The following is a 24,429-nucleotide window of genomic DNA, read 5'->3' as shown; positions in this document are numbered from 1 at the left end:
CACTGTCAAATTCAATGTTCAAGCAATCCATCTGAGTGCTATTAGTACAATATCATGCATGTCATCTACATGTGTACATTCAGTTAAACTGTTTTTTTTTTGGGGGGGGGGGTCGCTTTTTAATCAATGTGCTAGTAGTAACCCAAAGTAAGTTGCGTTCAGTTGGTGTGGAACAGTGCACATTGAAGTAATCGTCTAACCATACTCATTTCATCTGTTTGGAGAATGTATATCAGTGTTTATTGATGAGTATTACATGTATATGTACACCAGTCTGTGCTACACTATAATGGAATAAGACAGTGTTGATGTATAGCTGATAACTGGAAACACAGACCATTTTTAACAAATACTGTGTAAGATATGATATTATTCAAAGATTAGCATAATTGAAGGATAGAAAGTAACAAGGATTCTAGTCTTGCTGAATCCAAGTCTACACAATGTATGTGAACAAAGAAAGAGCATGATATTTTGGTGACTGAATATAAGCTATTTTGTGATCTTGATTAGCTTCTTACAGATTGAGATTAAAGATGTTCCTGACGACATGAAATCAGAGTTCCAGTAATCTTTTTAGGAAGGTGTAAAACTGAATCATTTTCTAACAGTATGTGTACAACCTGTATGCCAGTAACAGACCATGACATCACTTACAAGTATTGACAATCAACAACGCAACCACAGACACTATCATTCATTATCTCAGACTTCACATGGTATAATATCTAAGGGCCATGAGCACCCATGAGATTCTCACGACCAGATGATGATGACTATCTAGTCTATTCAGACACATATTGCACAGGCAGTACACAGTAAAATACAGTCCTCATCAATCGTTGATTTCTACATAAAGTCACTTCTGTAGTGCGCTACATTTCCCTTTTGTACCATGATTTACACAAGACTAAGTTCAGAATGAGGGTCTAATTTTGACGACACGTAAGGAAGGTTGAGTGTTACACCTACCTATGAGAGCCTCGGTAGTTACAACTGTTACAATGATATCAACACAGCCTGTATCTTTATATTCTGAAAGCTGAACAACTGAATACATTACACAATTAGTCTTATATCTTGCCTGCTGTCTTCTTTAAATACTTTCTTAGGCCTATTTGTACTACTCAACCTGATGTCTTTGCAGCCTATTTGTAGGATTGGTGAAGTCTTCATTATTGACAGAATTCTAGTAAAATCTTTGACATCTGCAATTTTGTAAGAATCTGTGATCAATTATCTATTCTACACATGTATGTCGAGGTGACTCCAGCATATTAAGGACTATTTACAAATCATGTCTGCTTAAAAATAAACAAACGTAAAAACAAAAATTACTAGACGGTTACAGACTTACGTAATTTACAAAGCAGCGAACCAACAGCCATAATTCTGCAACTTATGGATCTTCTAACATCCAAATGCTAAAACAAACCCACAAAAGTTCATGAAAAATAAAATTAAGTAAAACTTGTTGAATCCCCTAATAGTTTATCATTGCTTCCTCAGATGACAATTCTCTACAGATAGGCCCTTTCATTGATCCAGTGAACCTTTCTCTAATAGAATGTACCAGCGTTTGTTGAACTACCGTTTGACGACATCAGACAGCATGTCTGTGTTGATACTGTAGTAAACGTATGGGTAGTACTCGCCCTGTCCGATGTTCAGTCCACTCAAACCAGGAATGTCCATTGGGAGCTGAGAGTGAGGAAAACAGGAAAAAAAATCATAGTTATTATTAATCATTGTAAATGATAACAACAACTCAGATAATTCCTGCTGAGGCAAGTACCCTAAGACTACCATATATTTAATGAATCTAGATCTAAAGAACTTTGGCATTTGACAATAAACAAATAAATAAATAAAGAGATCTACTAACTGCAACGTCAGTAATTCAAAAGGTTTTCAAGTGTTTAGATATCCAAGTGTTCAATACATAGTCATATTTGAGAAGGCCACGGAAACACCAGCTTCTAAACATTAGGCATTAAACCAAGAGGAAGAAGATATCACATTTGATTTACTAACTTTTTAGTACAAAGTTTTTCAATTGCTCTCTTTAAAACAGTATGGAAAATTTGAAAGGATTTTTTGAAAATATAACGCTTTAAAGAATCATGTTTGTAAGTTACATGTTTCATTACACTAAGATAGAGACTATATTTTGATGGCTTTTTTTCTTGAACGAACAGCAAGCAATGAAATCAACAAAAGTATGGTCCTTAAACTAATTGCTATTACCGAAGTACCCTTGCCAAACTGATGTCTAATGTAGCATTAATGCCAGAAATACATATGCAGCACTAATGCTTGGTTAGTGTACACTGCCATGGCAATTTCATGGTAATTATGGCTGTCCAAATACCAGTCCCTCGATTTCCTAGCAGCCATGCCTTGGACCAAGGCTTGAACCAATTAGTTGGCATCTTTCCAGCATTAGTGCTTTCTGCCATGGCCTTTAGTCATGCTTGACCTATACATTAGCACCCTGCAACAACTGGGGTTTTTGGCAAGGGTGGACTGTAGTTAAGAAGACTGTGTGATAAATGATGATTAATGGACAGGGGTGTATGCTGGCATTAATACTGAGTTCCAAAGGGAGCAGAGGGAATCCAGCATTAATGCCCAATGTGCTCCGCTAAGGAGCGCGTAGTGCGGCCTTAATGCTACATTAGACAACAGTTTGGCAAGGGAATGCTTTTCAAAGAAGTAAAAAGAAATTCTCACATCATCGACAGCGAATGAGCTGCTGTCCAGATGACCGAACAGCTGCTGTAGAGAGTCTCTCAGCTTGCGGTGAACCTTCTTATTCAGGGGCTGCAGTAGCATGGCCTGGAAGTTCACTGGCAGACCGTATCTGAAGCAATGGGAAACAATATTTAATGTACATCATTGTATAACCTCTCCAGAGAAGGGACAATGTACTGTCAATCTTTTTATTTTTGTGGAAACTTAATTTCGTAGTAATAGTGAAAGGGAAGCTTTCATTGTGTTTAAAGGCCAAGGTCAAAATAATTCTGTAAGTAGTATAGCAATACAATGAAAGTTCATGTTCACAGCATCATGGTTTTGCTGTGGAGAGGTTGCCTTGAAAATAAAACCATAAACATTTCACAATTTACAGGAACATGTAACAGTGTGATGACCCATGCCAAGGATGTTTCGTTTTTAATCAATGTTGGCAAGTTTGCTTGGCTTGCTAATAAACACAAGTAACATGTATACTAACTAAAAAACTAATTTTGAAGGAATCATCATGACGTCTTGGTTTGTACCTCATCCTAGCATTTTTCTCTACTTGCATGTAGGTACTATAAAGCTGCATGTATGAAATATGCCAATTGCCTTTAGAAGGGTTTGTTTATGGAAGTATTTTGGAAGTTTTCCTATGCCATGGGCATGTTTTTTTTTGCATTTAATCTGTGATGATTATCCTCAATCAGAGTTAAGTGTAGGTGGTTACATAAGTACAACATGCTCATAGCACATGATAATAATTTCCATAAAATCAAGGTAGTGTCTTTCACTGATTTAATCATGAACCGACCTAAGCACAGACTCCACAAACACACGCAGAGCCTTGACGTGGATCCAGGCTGTGAAAGCCTCACTGAAGTTCACCTTCAGCCATCTGACCAGGGGACCCTGCAAAATGGAAAGGAACAAGTTTCATCAAGCATTCTTTCAGCACAAACAACTCTAATATCAACTACATATTTCTACATACACATGTAACCGCTTCTATTAGCCAAAGAGATAAGAAAAAATTATTCTTTAGACTAAAAAGAATCTTTCTTAGACAGAATATCTTCTATAACTTTTGCCTTATTGGCAAGACTTTTTTGTTTCGTTTCATTGGCATCCTCATTTGAGTTAAAGCATGATGCTTTTTCAAGTAGCTAGTGGTATACTATAGACAGTGCAATGCGGCTTTGCTACGACTTGCGTTAAGACTTACAAATTGCTAAGGGAATACAAGATCTCATATAATAACTGTTGTAAATATCATGAAGCAGATGCTAGTACCTATCTACATGTACCTAGACCATCAAACTGTCCATATTCTTACAAAGCACATGTGCCATACTCAGTTTCTGTTTGACCATGCAGTAGCTACATGTAAATATTCTGTTTTCAAATTGAGCATTGATTTTTAATAGTCATGCTGCATCTTTTGTAAGACTTACAAATTGTTTCTTCTTGTCGGAGGCCAGCTTGGAGAGTTCATTTTTCCCAGCAGTCATCTCTTCCTCGTTGTATTGGAAGTCTCTCACCACAAATCTGAAAAAAATTGTTTCAAAAAAAGTCAGGACAGATTCCTTCATACTGTAAATGAACATAAGTTTGTGTGGTTTTTATTTCGCGTTAATGCAAAAATGGAGTGTCTGCAGTGGTTTTAAGTTCGCGGCAGCACTATACTCACATACAGCTACAGTACTGGACAAAAATGTTTGCAGTGGCTTTAAGTTCGCGGTGAAACGGTCGCCGCAAAAACCGTGAACATAACACCACTAGATGACATCTCTGCATTTTACAGTACTCATTATAAGTACAGTTACACCTCAATAGATTGTTAAATGATACATACATTACAAAGGAAGCCTCTCAAAATGGTGATCTGTTGACATGTAGTTCATCAATAGAGACCCAGTCATTGCACTGGAAGTACTACCTCCCACAAGAGTGAATACCCACAATATATGGACAAAAACTACACTGTCACAGTGGTTGATAATGACTTGGGTATAAGAATAGCATCTAAGATAAGAAATGGCACATTACTTTATATCACAAGGATTTGTTGTGATGACAACTAATCAAGTTTTGTGCAAATCTTGTCGAGCTGAAAAAGTCAAATCCTTCCCACAGCACACCTAAATAAGGCAGTGCCGCTATCAATTTCTATTGCCTAATTTGGCCACACAGTTGTGCAAGTACTACTGTAACAGTGGGTGGCTTAAGCTTGCAGGACTGTGTGTTCAGTTCCCATACTCTTTCTTATAATTGCTGAGTGACAAGTAGAGAAAGAAGTTTTATCTGGATTTTTGACCCCTTGATATTGAACCTGCGACCCCCAAATGCAAAGCAAGCACTCTACCCACTAAGCTATAGCTAGTCTCACTTTCCCTTACCTGTTTTCGCGGGCATGATGCTTGTACTCATCAACCACACGTGTGAACATGGTGACTGTGAACAGCCCGTGGTCGTGGTCCTCATATATCATTCTGTAAACAAACATGAATGTAAGGCATGGTTCAAGAACAGGAATAAAAGCAATCACACTTTCTTGTTTCTCAAGTCTTAGGCCTACATTTTATTTCAATGCCTGTGTGTCAGTAAATGCAGGGCTCAATCTAAACAGGGGAACAGGGGCACCCCCATGCCCTGACCATGTACCCCCTTACCCTGGGGAGCAGATTCTCGGACAAGAGTGAAATTCTGATTGACTAGGGATGTTACTAGGTCACATGTGGCCACAGTCTTCAACTGTGACCTGTGACCCCGGACCCAAATTTTGGGTTTACGGAATTAAATTTCAGGCTGGCTAGAGCCCTGGACCTGTCTGACAGTAACTGTGCCTTACAATGTGCCAATTCAACTTAAAATTCTCCCAAACTCCACATCATGAAATGATGGAAATGATGGAACCCCCCTTCCACACCATCCCCCTACTTGGCTGCTTCGTTCCCTCGCAACACTCCCCTTTCCAATTTTTTCCAGGAAATAAAACTGTAAATGTATGGGATACAGCAATGTACTGACTAGTGTGTCTACAGTAGAATATAATATATATTTCACATCTGAATTCTGATGAGACTTACTTGGTAGATCTAGGCACCACCATATCTGTTAGTGTCTCATACTTTTCATTCCAGTCATCATAGCATTGCCTGGGTACAAATAAAACACATAATCATTCTCAAAATCTACAGTTACGTGTACATTCCTAGCAGTACACATTTTCAGAACATTGTTAGAATCATTACTTGAGTCTCATGATTCAGTAATCTATGATAAGTGACAGTTGTTATTAGAATAGCAGGCTTAAAATACTGGGTGCATAATTATGCATTTTTGTGCATCCAAAATTGGATCTGTGCACCTATTTTTGGGCTGTTATGTCTTGTAGACTAGTAAACAGCATATTTTTGACATTTCAGTGTCACAAAAAAACCTAAATCCTTTGCTGATTACTTGTTTGGAGTTTTATGTTTAGATTCAAGCTCTGGAGAAATATACAGTCAAACCTGCCCAAGGCGACCACCCGGGGGACCGAGCAAAAACGGTCGCGATGGACAGGTGGTCGCCATGAAGAGGATTCCAATCATAACATGTTTCCAGGTCGAGGTGTTCAAATAGTGTACTACGTAGATGGATGGAAAATTATGTGATTTTAGACAGCATAACCCCCACCAGGTTCAATTCGCATTGACAGAAATATCCTACAAAAATGACATTTTCCGTTATCGTTGTAATATTTGGATACCGCTATGTCGTGTACAAATTTTCGTCATGATTTTGACTAAAAAACAATGTCTGCCTCGATGATCTCGCAGCGCCCTTCCGCATTCACACGTTACTCTAAGAGTACCTACACACACGCACATGAAATCAAGTTTTAAGGCCAAAGACAAATCCCTAGAAAACACCTGCTGACCCTAGCCTTTTTGGGGGCGCCGACCACTGGATAAAAGGGGCAAAAATTTTCGATTTGACAACTGAAGGATGAAAACGGAACTTTCTGATATCGCTGCCGAGCTCACACCGCATCGGAGTGCAACAGAACGCACAGCGTCGGCGATTACAAGCAAGCAGCGCCCAATAAAGGTTTGTGAGATTCATGGAAATAAAAAGAAAAAAAAATATTCATTTTCATCAATAACGAGGGTATTATAAATGTTCATACACAGAAGCGTCGTGTTTTAGAAAGGTCAGCGGTAAGCCAATCTGGGCCGCGCCGAAACCAAGATGGGGTCGGGGACCAAGGACGTTTTGCCTGCCGCAAAGTCATTTTTCGGCTGAATTGAGTAGGACGCAGACACAATTTTGTTGAAAATAGAAGAAATGGATAGTGATTTCCGTGAAATGTGACTTTTTGACACCATACACTACGTAATCGTTTGGAAAATTGAGTTTAAACCGAGCCGAACTTGCGGTTAACTATAAGATTACGATGGGCACAACAACATCGATATCAAAGTATTCACAAACCTTTGTATTTACAATTTTTATAGTGGGAACGTTTTATCAAAACACTGCACATATTTTTGACCATCAAGGTCTTAAAAACATTTCCGAAATCCGACAGCAAAATCCGAAATTGAGGCGGTCGCCATATGGGCAGGGATAAGGTTCTGTATGGTCCCAATTCGTGGCGGTCGCGTTGGAAAGGTTGTTGCCTTGGACAGGCCGCTTAATGCTTGCGCCTATGGGAAAAATTTTCGGGACCGAGAAAAAGCGGTCGCCATGGCAAGGTGGTCGCGTTGAAGAAGTGGTCGCCTAGGCAGGTTTGACTGTAGTAAGGTTTGTAACTTAGTTTTCTGCTGACATTGTACTGGGTCTAATGAGTGAATGTCTGAAGCAGCAATTGTGACATATACATGAAAGACTAGAGCTTACTTGGGAACAACAACTAGCAAAGTCTGCAGGTACTCCGAGTCATTCACAAAGTCCTCCTTCTTCACTAGATCACCGAGACTTCTGGTCAGCAGACTGCCGCTGGATGCAGGAGTTGAAAAAGAGAAAATTACTCATCAATATTTTGGTGGCCTGCCTTAGTTTTTTTGTATAGCATACCTGGTAAATTGCCTCATGGCATATATAGCACACCAGGTTTGTAGTGAACAGTAGAAGCTGCATATCCGAACAGATTTATTTGATCCACACACACTGAGAAAGGACCCTTACTCTCTTCGTGTGGTGGGCTCTCTTACGTGCTCGAGGTGTGGCTCTCCTCAAACACGGGACCTCTGTTCAATGTCCTATCCAAGGGACGTCCTGAACCGAAGTTAGGTACTCATTTTCATCGGTCTACTAAAAACATGTTTTTTCTACCACAAAGATTAAAATTGAGCAACGAAAAGAGATGAAAACATTGTATGGGTGTTGAAATCAGTACCATCGATCTCTGATTTGAGATTCTCTCAAAAGACGAAAGCATGTCTTTTCTGCATAAGATACCACAAGTCTATTATAAACATTCTGTTAACTGTTTATTTATGTTTCTGTTATCATTGAAGATCACAGATTTGTGAAATTGTTCAGGTACAGGTACTGGGGTACTGAACCTCAGGACTAGTACCTGTACTTGAACCTCGGTACTGGTACCGGCACCTGTACCCGATGTTACGTTTAGGTATGCAGCCCTGTCTGCTGTAACCCCTACCAATATGGTGTGGCCATGTACAGAATTTCAAAGCAAAACGCTGCTTACGTTGCCTTTCTTGCCATGGCCTGGAGGTTCCCCTTCAGGTTGTTGTAGGCCTGCGACTTACTCTTCAGGTCAGCGTCAATCTGACTCACTTGCTGCAATTGTAAAACAAACAGACAGGGGGCATCACTACATGTAGCTCAAGCCTGTATATAACTGTCTCTTGTCATGTGATAATTAACATCAAGTAACCAGAACGTCTAAACCTTAACGGCTTAAGAGCATTCAACCAGCTGCTTGATTTATTTTGTGTTACGCAATGTTTTACCTGGATGAAAGATATCAAACTGGTACAGTATTAGTACCTTATTCAATGATGTCAAGTAGCAAGTTGAAATGTTGTCCAAGAAAAACATGACTTTTAAAACATGAAGGGTTATTTGTGACTAGCAGTGCCCATTGTAGTCAGACGAAGACTAAGTTAGTGTGAAGTATGTTCAGTACTATTTAGTTAGATCTTAACCTCCCTGCTGCCTATTTATGTGACCAATAGGAAATTCTGTGCCAAACAGCTACTTCAGTGTGCTAAAGGTTAAGTCGTACCTTGCCGATGATCTCAGAGATGTTCTTGAGAGACTGCTTGATGGGGTACTTGGCCATGTCCCACTGGAATCTCTTGATGTAGGTGGCCAAATCAACTGTAAACAAACAAACAAACAAAACACATTACCACAACATTGGATATAATAGTATATACAAATATATACATCTGGTCAGGAACCACATGGTACAAATGTAATCGCATGGTGGGGCTAAAAATGTTACCACAATTATTCAAAAATTTCAAATTGATGGTACAAAGAAAGTGACAAAGCTCGGTACAGTACTTATTTTTGCCTTTGTAGCTATAGAGTGAGGAAGTACAAACACGTACATGTAGGTGCTAAGTGCCTTTCCCAAGGAGACAACATTGGGGCCGGGCCTGCTAGCTATAGGCTTTAGTCTAACTCTAAGACAACAACAAATCATTTATTTGATACAATAGGGGCTATAGCTTGTTAAAGGGCGAACCAAGGAATGTAAATAATCTACACTTCAAAGTCTGTCTACAGGACATAAACATAAGGCTTCCTCACCTCCATTGGCCAGCAGGTTTTCCTGCAGCTTGTCCTTCTGGTCCTCTAGCACATCACCCAGGTACTGCGCCACTTTTCTAGCAACACTGCACGAAAACAATCAGTTAAACGTAGAGCAAAATAAGCCCACTTACGGTGATGACTAACGCTAGCTAGAGCTGTGTACCTAAACAAATTTTAGGTACAGGTACAGGTACATGGGTTAAGGTACAGGTCCGGACCTGAACCTGTACCTAAACTACTTGTTCAGAAAATGCTAGATTTTCAATAAGGACGAAAGCATGTTTGAACTGGTAAAAAAATAATATTTGATTGTGCTAGGTATTATTTTTATGAAAACACAGATGAAATTTTGACTCCAGCCATGCAAATGTGTTTTCTGTGCTTTAGAGTGGCTTTAGAGCACTGCCACGGTAATTTCATAGTAATTTTATCTGTCAAAGTGGTCATCCCCTGAGTCAGGTCCAGTACCTGATACAGTAGGGTCAGGTATTTTGGACCTGTACCTAATTGATTGTACCCGGTACTGTATCGGTACCGGTACACAGCTCTAACGCTAGCCTATACATGTAGGTGCATGCATTCTCTAAGCAGAGGTTTCAATATAGACCTCTGCTTGGAGAATAGCGACTGCCAGACCGGAAACACCCGCGGCGGACGAGTAGAAACTCTGAACAGTTTAGCTCCCACCACAGACTTCATATCAATTTACAAATTGGCCGTTTCCATAAGTGCGGTAGGTTCTTTAACGTGCTTGAGGTGAGGAAATATATGTAGGTGTAAAGTGCCTTTCTCAAGGACACAACATGGGAGCCTGGGATTGATTGTAATGTAATGTACTTCTACTGGTCTCAAGTTCACAATAGTCATGATGTATTTTGAATGAGATTTACTGACGACTTCTTTTCTGTCCAATCCATAAAACATCATGATCAGTACATAGATATCTGCACTTTTGTTTCTTTGTTTCTGTGTGTGACAGTATGTGTGCTTGTGTGTGAATGTGTGCGTGTGACAGTTCATGTGTACATGTATATGCGTGCATGTGCACTAGTACTAGTTGTTAGCATATTTGTGCGTGCATGTGTGTGTGTGTCCATGTTTGTTTGTTGCGTGTGTGTGTATATGTGTTTGTTGTGCATAGGTGTGTGTTTGTTAATGTACAATCAACATTATCATAAAAATTATCACACGGTTATTATTACCTTTCCACATAACTGTCCAGCTTGCCAAGCTCATCAGATAATCCCACCAGGATGTCTAGAGTGCCAACCTGAGGTGGGGTAACATTTCAGTTATGTTGTACATACAATATGTATATAACAAATAATAGAAGGAAAAAATCTATACCAATCCATTTCTACATGCACATGCACCATACTATTCTGCTACACATAACATTGTACCTACGTACATGTAGATTCACATGTAACAACAGGGAGAAATGCTACATAATATTTACTATCATGTAGTACATTCAAGTCTCATCTTTGGGAACAGGTTTTCTGTGCATGAAATATCTGTCCGTGAAAAACTTGTCTTTAGCCACAGATAACTTCGTTAGGGGCGAAGTAGGGGAGGAGGCCCCAGGCTAAGGCGGGCAGACCTCCAGTCCAGCCTGTTCTGGAAAGTCTCAACTGTGGGAAAAAACATGACTAGGACAGGCAGGGCAATCCACTGAGGTGTTGTACCTGGAAAAAATCTATATGTGTCAGCATCGGCATAGATGGTCTGGTACTTACTCTAAGTTGGTGGCTTCCACAACACAAGGTGTGTTCATTTGGTAAGTAAGGTACAGCAGGTAAGCATGTTCTTATTTAGTCCCGGCCGATGGCTGATAGATGATGATGACAGCAGGTAACCTCGGGCTGAGGACAAAGCATGACACTTTCTTGGCAAGTACATACCTTAAGGTCAGGTATGTGGAACTTGGTGTTAGAAGACAGATTCTGAGTCTTAGCTGTGGTGTTGTTCATCTTCTCCCAGGTCTGTTGGCAGGTCTTCTCCCCCGGGGCAGAGATCAGCCAGAACTCCGACATAGTGCTCTGGGACAGAGAATGGAATACTGTAAATGCATTTTAAGTTCGCGTGGTTTAAATATCGCAGTAGTGTTCGCAGTGGTTTTAAGTTCACATTTGATATTGAATTAGAGTAGTCTGTAGACAAGGGGGTAGGAGGGCAAAAAATTTCAAGGTGGTTTTAAGTTTGCGGCGAAGAGCTTACCGCGAAAACTGCGAACATAAAACCATTGAAAACATTTCTGTGCTTACAGTATCAATAGTACAGTTCACCTGATATAGATTGGGTGATCTACAATACTGTACAAGTCTTATCATTATTACTGTGATCTACATGTCATTATTTTTCATCATCTTCTAGACTTGATTTCTGCACAGCCTCGTAAAGACGAAATTCTTAGCAGTAAATTTGTTATTTGTCTTGTCTTTCCTTTATTAGTGCCCATGATCATGATGACGATCATTCTGGCATGGTATGCAAAGTACCATTACTGGCATTAGTATAAGGTTTTGATCTACTCAAAAGTCAAATAATGGGGACAAACCCCAACTCTTTTCGATAAGTGTGGGTTCTTTTGCGAGTTGTGGCTATCCTCAACCATGGGAGTAGTGGTCAAGCTGTATAACGTTACTACCATTTTGATATAATATTGCTTTACAAGTATGCCAAAATGTACAGATTTGTGCTTCAGCTAGCCGTGGCGACTCTTTAATCAGGTATATTTTGCTGTATGTCTAAAGACTCTTTTACATTACCCTCTTGTGAGGGTAATGTAAAAGAGTCTTTAGACATACAGCAAAATATACCCGATTAAAGAGTCGCCACGGCTATGCTTCAGCTAGACTTTGTCATTATGATTATGAGGTCTTTTTGTGAGTTAGATAATGTCCCAGCAAAACCACTTACGTAAGTAGGAATTTTAACCAAATTAATATATTCCCTGAAAACCCGCATCTTCAAAATCAAAATCAAATTTTAGTCAAAACCTTGCAGGTAAAATTTGTATCATTGTAGAATTCGATGCATTTTTCAGCATTTGAAGGACTAGCCTGTGAGTATGTGTTTAAATCCTCTTCTTTGCTTACCTATGCTCCTTCCTTATATAAATTTACCAAGGAGAATGTTTGTTTTTTATTTTTTTTATACGAAGTAGGATTCGCGAGGATGGAGCCCTCGGACGGCGCCCCCCTCCCCCTTAGACCGGGCGAGGTCGGACGACACACCTATTTTCCCGATATCCTACGACGTCAGACACTTACCTGTAGTGTTACTTCACTTATGAGGGCTCAAACTTGCTCGTAGGTCGTCCCACAAAGGTCACTCGTTTGGTAACACACAAAAATTGCTGTTTTTTTGCAGGGATTTAAAAATCGCGACCTTCCAGCAAGTGACACAAATTATCATGTGATGCGACGAGGAACATAGCGTCAGGTACGCGACCGCAGATTCGCGTCATGTATAGTACTGCAGTTCTAGAAATAATCGCAAGAAGTCGTTGGTACCTGGTCTTTCGGGTGTTTATCATAGTTAGCTTAGCATTCAGGAAAGTATCGATTATATCACAATGCAGAAGGACGGACATTGAAGCGTAGGGATTGTCAAAGGACTGCATACCGGAATACATCGGAGTAACGTTAACGTTGCACATAAAGAATGGTGAAATCTACCAAAATACATAACGATTTGATGAGTAATCAACGAAGGTTGCTAAAATTGCCATGCAATAAATTATATATATATGGCCGTTAGAAAAGAAATAATCTGAAAATATCGGACCATCCCAGCCCGTCGCCATATCTCTAAGATATTCTTTTACACTAGTGACCACAATGTTTATCAATTAGCATGGTCTAAGCGCATGCGGCCAGTACAGACTAACGTAACATGGCCTATTTACGTGCAGAACCTATTTACGTCCGGTTTGGCTCATGTCCACATGTCACGGTGTATTATGCCAAAGCCTGTTCTCATGAACAATAAAGAACGTCATAAGCATGATCCTTAGCCATCTCTCTCTATTAAACAAAACAATGAAAAAGTTTTACGTCCAGCGACATAACAGAATAAACTCCTGAACCAGTAACAACAAGTTGCACGGAAGCGTCACGCATAACGTATTTCATATGTAATTCGACACCGCGTACTTTATCATGTTTTTATTTTTTAAAAGTAGCTGACGTTAAACCTTTCTTTGATATTCAGACTATCCATGGTGATTCGAGGTTTGAAAGATCTTGAAACTCTTACCAGTTTTAGGAAGGTTCGATACAACCTAGCGACCCCGCACCGGAGGTTAATTTTTGCACGGCAAAACATAATGGCCATGCGTTTACCACGTGAATGCCACGTGCCGCGCATGTCGGGGAAATTCACAGATAGACGTTGTTTTCTTCCATCGCGTCAAGCAAGTGGCGGGACAGACATAGTGATTTGCTATCATTTGTCTGTAGACTCTTTAGACAGTTACTGTGCATTTTTTCAGGTCTATGTTCTTCAAGCATAGCGCTAGAAGGAAAAAGACTGAGGTGGACAATAATGGGTTACCCTAGCACAATTCTTCATCATATACCTCAGTACAAATACATGCTCGCACGGCGTTAGATAGGCGGAGAAAAACTAACTGAGCATGCATTTTCTTTTTAGAAGAGCTGATATTTCTGACCATGGGTTTAAAATTTGGCTCTGTCCGCGCGGTTTTAAGATAAATACGTTTTGAATAAATCGGACGTTAATTGGTCATGTTACATGTCATCTAGAGCTAGAAGGTCTCCTTTGAACGTAAAAAAAACGTCTAATCGGTTAAAAGTGATATCAAATTTAAACGCCATTTAACCGCCATAGCCGGTCGCCTTCGCCTAGCTGGTACATGTATTTTTTAGTGATTTTTGTTCCCATACAATCAAGACTCATATACTAGCTAGTATGCCCTGACCAATTTATCGCGAAAAAAATGGTAAAGACAACAAATGAGTGACTCGATTGATTTATGATGGCTGACTTTTACCGCAAACAAAAAATCACGCAGTCGACCATTGACGACGTGTGATGACGCACCAAAGACGCACACTTGAGTGCAAAATATCCTTCCGCCTAATGATAGCATGCACCCGATCACGTAATCTATTCTTCCACAATACAATATTACAAAAGCTGAAACCACAAAGTCAACATATGTAGCCTGTTCTTCCTCTGGAAAACGTATCCTGGTCTTTACAAAAAAAAAATTACGAGCACAAAGAAGAAGAAGAAAAAAGTTTTTCCAAATTAGAGGAGAGAACCTTGCAAACCCCACACTGCGCATGCTCCGAGTGACGTCTGAAGAGAACGCTAATGAGGCTGGCCACTGGGCGTGTTTCCAAACATACGTTCTTCTAAACAGGTGCAAAAGGACGATTTCTGCGTTCATCAATAGTTTCTGACTTGTCCAGCAGAAAACGTAAAGAAGAAACATTGTGAAAGACAGGTTGGTGTAACTTTTTTCGGTACTAATAATGGTAAACATAATTGTGCAGCTGAAAGATTTAAAAAAGAGTAGATATCTACGGCTTTGAGCAAACCGACACTAGTTACAAACACAACAGCATTAAACAATTGACCATTTTGTTACTGTGTTCTTGTTTTCTGTCGCGTTTAGGACAGTTAGGTTGAGCATTTCGTTATGGGAAAAGTGGTATTGCCCTAGCTCTCTGGCGGTACCAGTTGGTTATGGAGGGGTTTTGTTTTGATTGTGGATTTGCAGTATCCCCTTAACGTTCTTCTAGCGTTTGTGTCAAAACAGGAAGCCATATAATGCACACTCAATTAAATATTAGGCTGAAAAAACGTATTGTCATCATACCCATTGCTAGATGTTTGTATGCGCCTATTGTCTTGGTCTTATTCAAGAGATATAGACTAATTGTAAAGAGAAAAACTGTGTTGCATAAAGGTTGCTAAAGGCAGATTAGTCTACCTATGGTTCGGCCCTTGTAAGCATAAATCAATAGGAGGGTATGTAAGGCCGGCTTTGGACAAGCCGACGCCTGCTATCTGGCCGATGATATTAATATCATAACAGTTACTGATTGCTTTTCTTATTGTAATCCAAAGGTACTTCATATAACGACGTCCTTGGATTACTTGAAAGACGCTATAAACTTGAGCGTTTTTTTCAACTATAAAGTTGAGTGTTTCTGGTCTGAACATTTACGAACATTTATGGATTAATTTCTGCCTCGGTTTCATGTGACATTTGATCTGAATAGCCGGTAAGAAAGACAGAAATCCCGTCTAGCTCTTCTGTATAATTATGTGTGTTAAAACGTGGTTTTATGATACAGCAAATAATATTGAAACATAATGAGGTGCTAATTTGCATAGCTGACACCTTAAATGTTTTTCTCCACCTAACAACGTATTCTGTTGACTTAAACGCAACGGCGACAAAATAGTTTGCTACTCTTACTTTCTTTTTGGAAAATGTGTTACCAAATTTCACTATTCTATCTCTTTTCAGAATGTTCAACAAGCTAGAAAGTCTACTGCTTTTTATTCTTCTCGTCATTTTGAGGGGAAATGGAACGAGTACAGGCTGCAACAGCAACTGTTCATCGAACTGCGACTGCAGCCGTCAAGGCCTTATCAGTTTTCCTTTAAAGATCTACCTACAAGTATCACTAGCCTTAAGTTGGCAAACAATGCCATCACAAGCTTATGTTCGTCTGACCTCGCAAGGTACAGGGATTTAATAGAACTAACCATGTCCTCTAACCTTATGACTATGGTTCAACCTGGTGCATTCTCAAATCTTATTCAGATTGGAGTGTTGAATCTGCGTCTTAACAATCTAACAACCATTAAGTCTGGTATATTCTCAAATCTACCCCAGCTTAAGATATTGGAGATGGAATTTAACCAGATATCTAGTATTGCGCATTCTCAAAGCTACCCAACCTCATACATTTGAGCCTAAGCAGAAATCGTCTAACCAATATTCAGCCTGGTGTATTCTTAAATTTACCCAAGCTCGAATGTCTCTACCTAGATTCAAACAGTATAACTAACATCCAGTCTGGTGCGATTTTAAACCTACCTAAGATGCGGGAGTTGAATCTCCAGTCCAACCAGATAACTGACATCCGACCTGGAACATTTTCAAATCTACCCAATCTCCCTCGGTTGAGACTGTCCTCCAACCATATAACTAACATTTGGCCTGGTGCTTTCTCAAGCCTACCCCAGCTCCGTTGGTTAGACATGTGTTCCAACCAGCTGACTTACATTCAGGCTGATGCATTCTCAAACCTACCCCAGCTCTCATATCTAAATCTTGCATCCAACCAGATTGCTACCATTCCACCTGATACGTTCTTAGACCTCCCCCAACTCATGAAGCTAGTCCTGCTTAACAATCCCTGGCAGTGTGACTGTAGAATGGTTGCATTCAGGTTAGAGATGGATAAGTATTTGTCGATGGAAAACGAAGTTGTTTGTGAGATACCGAGTGAATTCCGCGGGCTAAAGCTTCAACATATAAATCCCAAAGTTTTGATCTGCCAAAACCCGACAGTCCTGAGCTTTAGAAGGATCGACGATAGCCCATTGGTACATATGGATACAATTCATTTGGTCTGTAGTGCTTCAGGAAACCCTACCCCAAACATCACAGTCACTCTTCCGTCTGGACGAAATGCAACTGTTGAGTCAGGCGGCAGAGTGACTGTAGGGGCGAATGGCACCATCACCATAACAGACGTTACTGCAGCAGATTCAGGCCCGTACATCTGCATTGTAGAAAATTCCGCTGGCTCTTCATCTGCCACGTTGTTGGTTGAGGCTTGGATTCCCATACCGGCCATGGCGTCACCACTTACAGACACCTCTGTAGTTACAGATTCAAAATTTGCCACACAGTTTAAAGGTCTGGCCTCAGATAGTCCTATTGTTTCCAAATCTTCCACAAACGTTCCAGGAGCCATATCATCAACTTTAAATCTCGAAAGCTCTGCCATCATAAGCCCAATATTACCCACACTGTCTGAGGGCCCTTTTACTTTGAAATTTCAGAGGATAGCAAATGGCGCATTGGTACAAGGAGACACTCTCCGTCTGGTCTGTGAAGCCTCAGGAATTCCTGTACCAAATATGACTGTCATTCTCCCATCTGGACTCAACATAAGCGCTGAGTCACGGGGGAGAGTAACTGCAGAGGTGAATGGTACAATTACCATAAGCATACAAAATGTCACTGCAGCAGATGCTGGTCTGTACATCTGCATTGCAGAAAGTCATGTTGGCTCCAACTCTGCCAGACTATCTGTTTACATGAAAGATTCGTCTTCAGTTTCTCCCCAATTTGTTTCGAATGTAGCAACGACATTCCTGCCACCTGACAAGACAGAAAGCAGTATTGACCCAGTAGTCGTCTCATTGTCCGTTTGTTTTGGTACATTTGCTGTAATCATGATTATATCAGGTATTGCTTTCACTCTATGGTCTAAATTTAGGACCAAAAAACACCATCCAGTCGCTGCACCAACAGCCAATCCTAACAAATTAAACGCAACCAATCCTAACAAATTAAACGCAATTTTGGCAAGTGGTACAAAAGGACAGGGTATATCACCAACCACCGGGACAATCCTCTGTTCTAGTACAAGTATCAACGACACAGCTATCATATATGAGAATGACGAGGGAGGAGATACAAGAGAACAAGCAAACGTATACGAGAATGACGAAGAAGTAGGAACAAACGACCAATCTAACACATACGAGAATAGCAAGGAAACAAGTAAACATAAACAACCTGACATATATGAGAATAGCGAGGAAGCAGGTAATTATAATCATAAACAACCTAACATATATGAAAATGACGAGCTAAAGGCTCCTTCTGAATGGGATGAAGGTCCAAAGGCAGGAAATCGAATTGAATCTGTTCCCATGCCATTGGCAAGTCATGAGCAAGCTGGAATTACATATGAAAATAGTGAGAATGAGGCAATTGTAATACCTGCTGCTAATGTTAAAGCTAACGAGCACATGTATAAGAATGGCAATGGTACAACAGTAGCTGCTACCTCTCAGAGTTTGGCGATGAGGCAGTGTTATCTGCTTCTCCTTCAATTCACAATTGTTGTGATGAAGAAGCAACAGCTTCTATTGTTCAGTGCCACAATGAGTATGGGGATGGGGCTGTATCAAACGGTATCTATGGGGAAGATAATGAGGAAACACTGTTTGTTGCCGGATCGCCAATCTACAAGAATAACCGTAAAGGGGAAAAATCTGCGGCTTCTCATATCATCGATGGCAATGATGATGAGATATCAGCGTCTACTCCTTCTCGGTTTAACCAACAGTGTTGCAACGAGGCTGAGGCAGTATCGTATGCGTCTTCTCAGTTTCTCTATGGGAATGACAATGAGGGAGCGTGGGGTCGAGTGGCGTAACGGCAGAGTGTTCGACTCAGAACCAAGAGGTCCCGAGTTCGAATCCCCCTACCGCCACCGATGTTGTGCCCTTGGGAAAGGCACTTAACACGACTTTCCTCACTTCGCCCAGGTGTACACAAATTAAAATGGGTAACGTTATATTGCAATCTGTACGTGGCACTGTTAATATAAGTTATAAAAAAACCGGAGTGCAGTGCCACGTCGTCCTTGTCTGTCAAAAACCGAAGTAAAAAAACAAAACAAATGAGGAGGTGATGTCTGGTACCTCACCAGCAATTTACAAAACTTATGTTCAAAGGTCGAATCCTGATGCCTCTGATACAATGTAAAGAAATGAAGAGAGGAGATCAGAAGGTGCTGCCCCTTGGTTATGCTATGAGAATAATGATGTCTAATATCTGTATTTGTATGTCATGTGATATATGACAAGACGTCCATATGTAGATATAAGAAACAGGTTATTGTGACCAAACTTCTCTGTACAATTATGTCCTTAAAAGATTCGAAAATAAGAACCTTCAGGTTATGAAATGTTTAATATTGTATTCATTCATATGAGTAATGATGACATGGAAGGCTGTATTACGTACACAATTTTGGTCGCATAGACTATACTTTCATTGCTTACTTGTAGAGTCATTAAGCAGTAATGTAAAGTCAATTCTTAACATTCAATTGTGTCATAGGGTTATTTCACATTGACTTTAAGTATTGCTACTCACCCAGTGTAGAGTTACATACATATATTGCTGCAATTTGAGTTAATGTAGTATTTGCAACACATATATAGTGCCCTAGGCCTGTATAAGAAAGGTACGGGCACAGTGATTCGTTGCGATTATGCAGAGGACTTGATGTCACAAGCGAAGGCACTACTATGCACATCTGAGGCTACACTTTGTTTATATGATTATATTTTGAACAGCTATGTAATATCTACCTATATACAGGTTACTACACAAATAGATGTATCAGTTTGTTTTTATATTATCTACTTGGAGTAAGATGTACCAAACACCATCTTTGTATGTCATTTGCATGTAGTAATTTGAAACAAGGTTAATGAAGTTTATCCAATTCCTATCTTGTCCACCACTATCTTATCAATTTACAATAAAGCGTCATGGTAGCAACATTGTCAATGTTTTGTTTATTTTGTTTTACGGAGAACACTCTGCATGCTCGAAATTTGTTTAATAGCTAAGGTTACTAGACAGTGTTGTAGTCGAAATTTCTTACTAAAAATGCAAAAAATTCCTAATTTGTACTATCTATATCTTTATCGAAATATTGTGTTTCAAGTATGAATGGTATCGACCTGCATGATGTGTTCATTTCATAGCTAATTGTCTTTCTATAATCTCCAGTTTACTCCAAGTACTACCTAAACTATCCAGTGACTGAGCAGTGACAGGATGCGCAGTTCCATATTTATCCTCCGACCCACCTGTGGTGCCTGCTCATAATAGCTGACGACTTCGCAATCGCATTGTTTACTTTAGCTAGATGTCACCCAAGTGGCTCTGTGATACCAGGATTAGCGGTAGTATATCAGGACTTGCCATAGATGAACTGCATCATCTGCTGTTCTTCTTCAAGGTAACGTGCGGCCTTTTTCTGATCGCCAATTTTACTGAAAACGGCACCCAAGTTGTGAAGTGAAGTTGCGATGTCCAGACGTGCAGTTTTCTCACCGTATACTCTCCGCATTAACTGTAGTGACTGCTCACAATAGGTGACGGCTTTTCTTTGATCACCAAGGTGGCTCCAGGTGATACCAGCATTTTGCAGTGACTGGGCAATGTCAGGATGCACAGTGTTTTGGCCATGAATACTCCGTTCCATCTCTAGGGACTGTTCAAAATAGCTGAGGGCCTTTCTGTGATCAGCAAGCTTACCCCAGGTGATGCCCAATTGCATAAGCGACTGCGCAGTGTCAGGATGTGCAATATTCACACCGTGGATACCTCGCCTTATCTGTAGTGACTGTTCATAATAGCTGACAGCCTTCCTCAAATAGCCAAGGTTTCTCCAGTCGCTGCCTAACATAAAAAGTGTCGCAGCAATGTCACGATGTGAGTTTCCCCCAGGGATACTCCGTCTCATCTGTAACGATTGCTCATGATAGCTAATGGCCTTTCTGCCATTACCAAGTCTACTCCAGGTGGTACCCAAATTAGCAAGTGTGCCAGCAATGTCATCATGTGCCGTGTTCTGGCCGAAAACAGATGAAAAAATCCGCAGTGACTGCTCAAAATATCCGAGTGCCTTTTTGTGATCACCAAGGCCGCTCCAGGCGGAACCGAGTGAGTCAAGCGACGCGGCAATATTATGATGCGCAGTGTTCTCACCATAGATATTTTTCCTCATCTGTAGTGACTGTTCATGGCATCTAACAGCCTTCCTGCAATCACCTAGGTTTCTCCAGTCGTTACCCAGCAGAAAAAGTGAATCACCAATGTCGGAACTTGCGCTATCACCGTGAATACTCTGCTTCATCTGTAGTGACATTTCATGATATCTAATGGCCTTTCCGTCATCACCAAGTTTTTTCCAGGCATCACCCAAATTATTGAGTGACAAGGCAATTTCAGGATGTGCAGTGCTCTTACCATAGATACACAGCCTCATCTGCAGTGACTGCTCAAAATAGTTGACTGCGTTTTTGTGATCGCCAAAGTCTTTCCATGTCATACCCAAGTTGTTTAGTGACGCAGCTATGGTTGGATGTGCAGTACTATCGCCATATAGACTCCGCTCTATCTTCAGTGACTGTTCAAAATAGCTAAAACCTTTTTGATAATCACCACTGCTGCACAATGCCATACCTAAATTATTGAGCGATCTGGCAATGTTAGGGTGTGCTGTGCTCTGACCATGGATACGACGCATCATCTGCAGTGCCTGTTCATGATACGTAATGGCCTTTCTGTAATTACCAAGGTCCCTCCAGGTGGATCCCAAGTTGTGAAGTACTCCGGCTATGTCAGGATGTTCACTGTTCTCACCATAGATAATCCGCCTCATTTGAAGTGACTGCTCAAGCAATTCGACTGCCTTTCTGTATTCGCCATGGCACTGCCATGCGGCAGCCAAGTTGTTGAGAGACAATGCGATGTCAGGATGTGCAGAGGTTTTACCATGAAGTCTCCGCCACATATTTAGTGACTGCTCGAAATAGGTGATTGCCTTTCTGTGATCACCAGTGCCATTACAGGCGTTACCTAATTTCATCAGGAAATTAGCAATGTCAGGATGCGTGGGGTTTTCACCATATGTTGCTAGATTGTCTTGTAGCGCCCTTTCTGTGTATATCTTTGCTTTCTGGTAATCACATAGACTTTCGTAGACCATTGCTTTCAGTTTGGACAAATTCTCATATAGAATTGGTGTCTCTTCCAGTGGCTGATTCTTGACAAGATGAGAAATAAACTGTTTTAATGGTATCGCAGTGTAATAGTATCTCATGAGCTGGTTTGCATTTGAGATATAAAACACCTTCTTCAATTTCTCACCAATGCCTGCCTCTGTTGGCATTGACGATAAGGCTGACACATTTTCCACTTGACCACGATTGTTCGTGTATGTCCGCAGCCTCAGTTCTGCTGAGATGCTGACCAACACCATCAAGTGATGTGCATTTTCACTGTTAATGACTCCCTTCCTTTTCATCTGCTGTATTGTCTCCCAGATTGTGGTTGGTTGTATGTCAGAAAGTAGCGCCCAGCAAGACACTGCAAGGCTGGAAAATCGATAAATCTCTTTCTTTACGTTCATCAAAACGTCAGATAGAAATCTCTCTTCAAACATTGTCGCATTCTCACTTAGTGTGGTAAATGCCTCTAACAGAGTGATACCACAGTTAGTGTCCTCGAGTTCCCGCGCCCACAACGCGTCATACATATCGACCAAGACCCTATCTCCTGTGATAAAACTCACATTTCCCAATATACTTGCAAGGTGGTAGCCTTTCTTCAGATGGAGAGTAAGGTCGTCTTTCATAACGCCGATCATCTTGCTTGGTGTGTGAATAAGTTCGCATGTCTTACCCCTACCCAGTGGAGTCTTGCATGCATTTGGCATGGCTCCATCAAACGCAAACCCGCGTGGCGTTACAGCGTCATAGTACCAGTTATCCAGCGGATCGTCTGAGTGGAAATCATTAAGCGACTTGATTGCCATGGCCGGAAGAATCGTTTCTCCCATATCAATAACTTTGAGATGCATGTAATGGATAAGATGACGGAAATACTTGACATTGCTGTCTTCTTCGTCCTCTATTAGAATGGCGAATTCTAGGTCAGAGTATGAGGTTACCAATCCTGTGGCTTGTGAACCCATGCCTATCATGGCGTACTTGCAAGGAGGGGGACCCATTACCTTTATGCATTCACCTACAAGGCCAGCTATGAATGATTTTCGCTGATGAACAATTGTCTGAAACAATGCTTTGATCGATTCTACTCTCTTCATCTCCACTTCTCTTATCTTTGGGTCGTCATCTTCAAGGCAATAAGGATCTACTTCCTGCTCGATTCTTTTGATTTCCTCTTTGACATGGTTTCGACTTTCCTTCAGACTCAATTTGTGTTTCTCTGCGTCATCGGTGTCTACTGATTGCTCCACACTTAGTACGCCCTGAACAAAGCGTTTGGATATTTCAAAAATTGTATGCTTGATACCATCTCTATGTTCACTTTTTGTTCTTACCAGCGCTGCATTACAGAGTGATGCAGCTTTGGTGAAATCACTCCCATCTTTTGACATCGTTCCTCTCTTCAGGTAGACATCGCCTAACTTGTGCAGGGGCTCGGCCTCTTTCCAATGTTGACCTGTATTCGAGTCTGCATGAAACAACAGCAAGTTGTAGTTTATAGTATTATTGCAATCATGTTTGCAACTCTGTCTTTCGCTTACCTTATGGAATTCTGGATTCCTATATGATAAACAATATCTGCTCATTTACTGACTCACCTTTCACATGAACAGCCTTGAGCGCCGCTGCAAAGTCATGTTCTGCTTTGTCCAGGTCCCCTGTCCGCAGGGCCTTGTAGCCCTGCCTCATGTGCTGTTTGTATGTGCTTTAAAACATAAGAATAGGAGTTATGAAAAACTATTTGCTGTCTTTCTGATTCTCTAGAGATATAGGTAAATGTATAAAATGGATAAATGATTGGAATATCTATTCAAATCTTTTATTTAGTTCGTGTTATTGTTGTAGCGTAGTCATGAAACAATATGCCTTTACCACCAATTACTTTTAATGTTTTAGATAACACCAAGTAAGTGACTAGTGAACCTTTCAGTGTCTTTCTGTGTCTCACGGGTTGCTTGACTAGCAGCAGGAAGAGGCATAAACCTGTCGTCATTACCAGCTTTCCTTTCTCTGTGATATCTTCTTCGTTGTGTCTTCTGGGATAGAGTAAAGTGCAACCAAAGAAAATAATTCAAAATTGTTGCA

At 40.6% G+C, this 24,429-nt stretch overlaps 2 protein-coding genes across 2 annotated transcripts; one reads left to right on the top strand and one right to left on the bottom strand.

Annotated features, from left to right (window-relative positions):
* Nucleotides 1-217: 217 nt before the first annotated feature.
* LOC136424145 (V-type proton ATPase subunit C 1-A-like) lies at nucleotides 218-12,887 on the bottom strand. Its single transcript, XM_066412614.1, has 13 exons — nucleotides 12,792-12,887; nucleotides 11,421-11,558; nucleotides 10,719-10,786; nucleotides 9,514-9,599; nucleotides 8,981-9,075; nucleotides 8,441-8,532; nucleotides 7,627-7,725; nucleotides 5,829-5,897; nucleotides 5,139-5,231; nucleotides 4,194-4,287; nucleotides 3,554-3,651; nucleotides 2,734-2,863; nucleotides 218-1,701 (listed from the first exon to the last, which is right to left on the bottom strand). The coding sequence occupies exons 2-13, from the start codon at nucleotides 11,550-11,552 to the stop codon at nucleotides 1,588-1,590; spliced, it is 1,170 nt and encodes a 389-aa protein (XP_066268711.1). The 5' UTR covers nucleotides 11,553-11,558; nucleotides 12,792-12,887; the 3' UTR covers nucleotides 218-1,587.
* LOC136423972 (carboxypeptidase N subunit 2-like) lies at nucleotides 11,985-22,602 on the top strand. The gene is made up of 4 exons (XM_066412371.1): nucleotides 11,985-12,004; nucleotides 16,246-16,376; nucleotides 16,556-16,958; nucleotides 22,563-22,602. Exons 1-4 carry the CDS (start codon nucleotides 11,985-11,987, stop codon nucleotides 22,600-22,602), a joined length of 594 nt encoding a protein of 197 aa, XP_066268468.1.
* Nucleotides 22,603-24,429: the final 1,827 nt, after the last annotated feature.

Source organism: Branchiostoma lanceolatum, chromosome 18 (genome assembly GCF_035083965.1).
Source record: "Branchiostoma lanceolatum isolate klBraLanc5 chromosome 18, klBraLanc5.hap2, whole genome shotgun sequence".
Classification (NCBI taxonomy): domain Eukaryota; kingdom Metazoa; phylum Chordata; class Leptocardii; order Amphioxiformes; family Branchiostomatidae; genus Branchiostoma; species Branchiostoma lanceolatum.
This window is presented reverse-complemented; position numbering and strand designations above follow the sequence as displayed.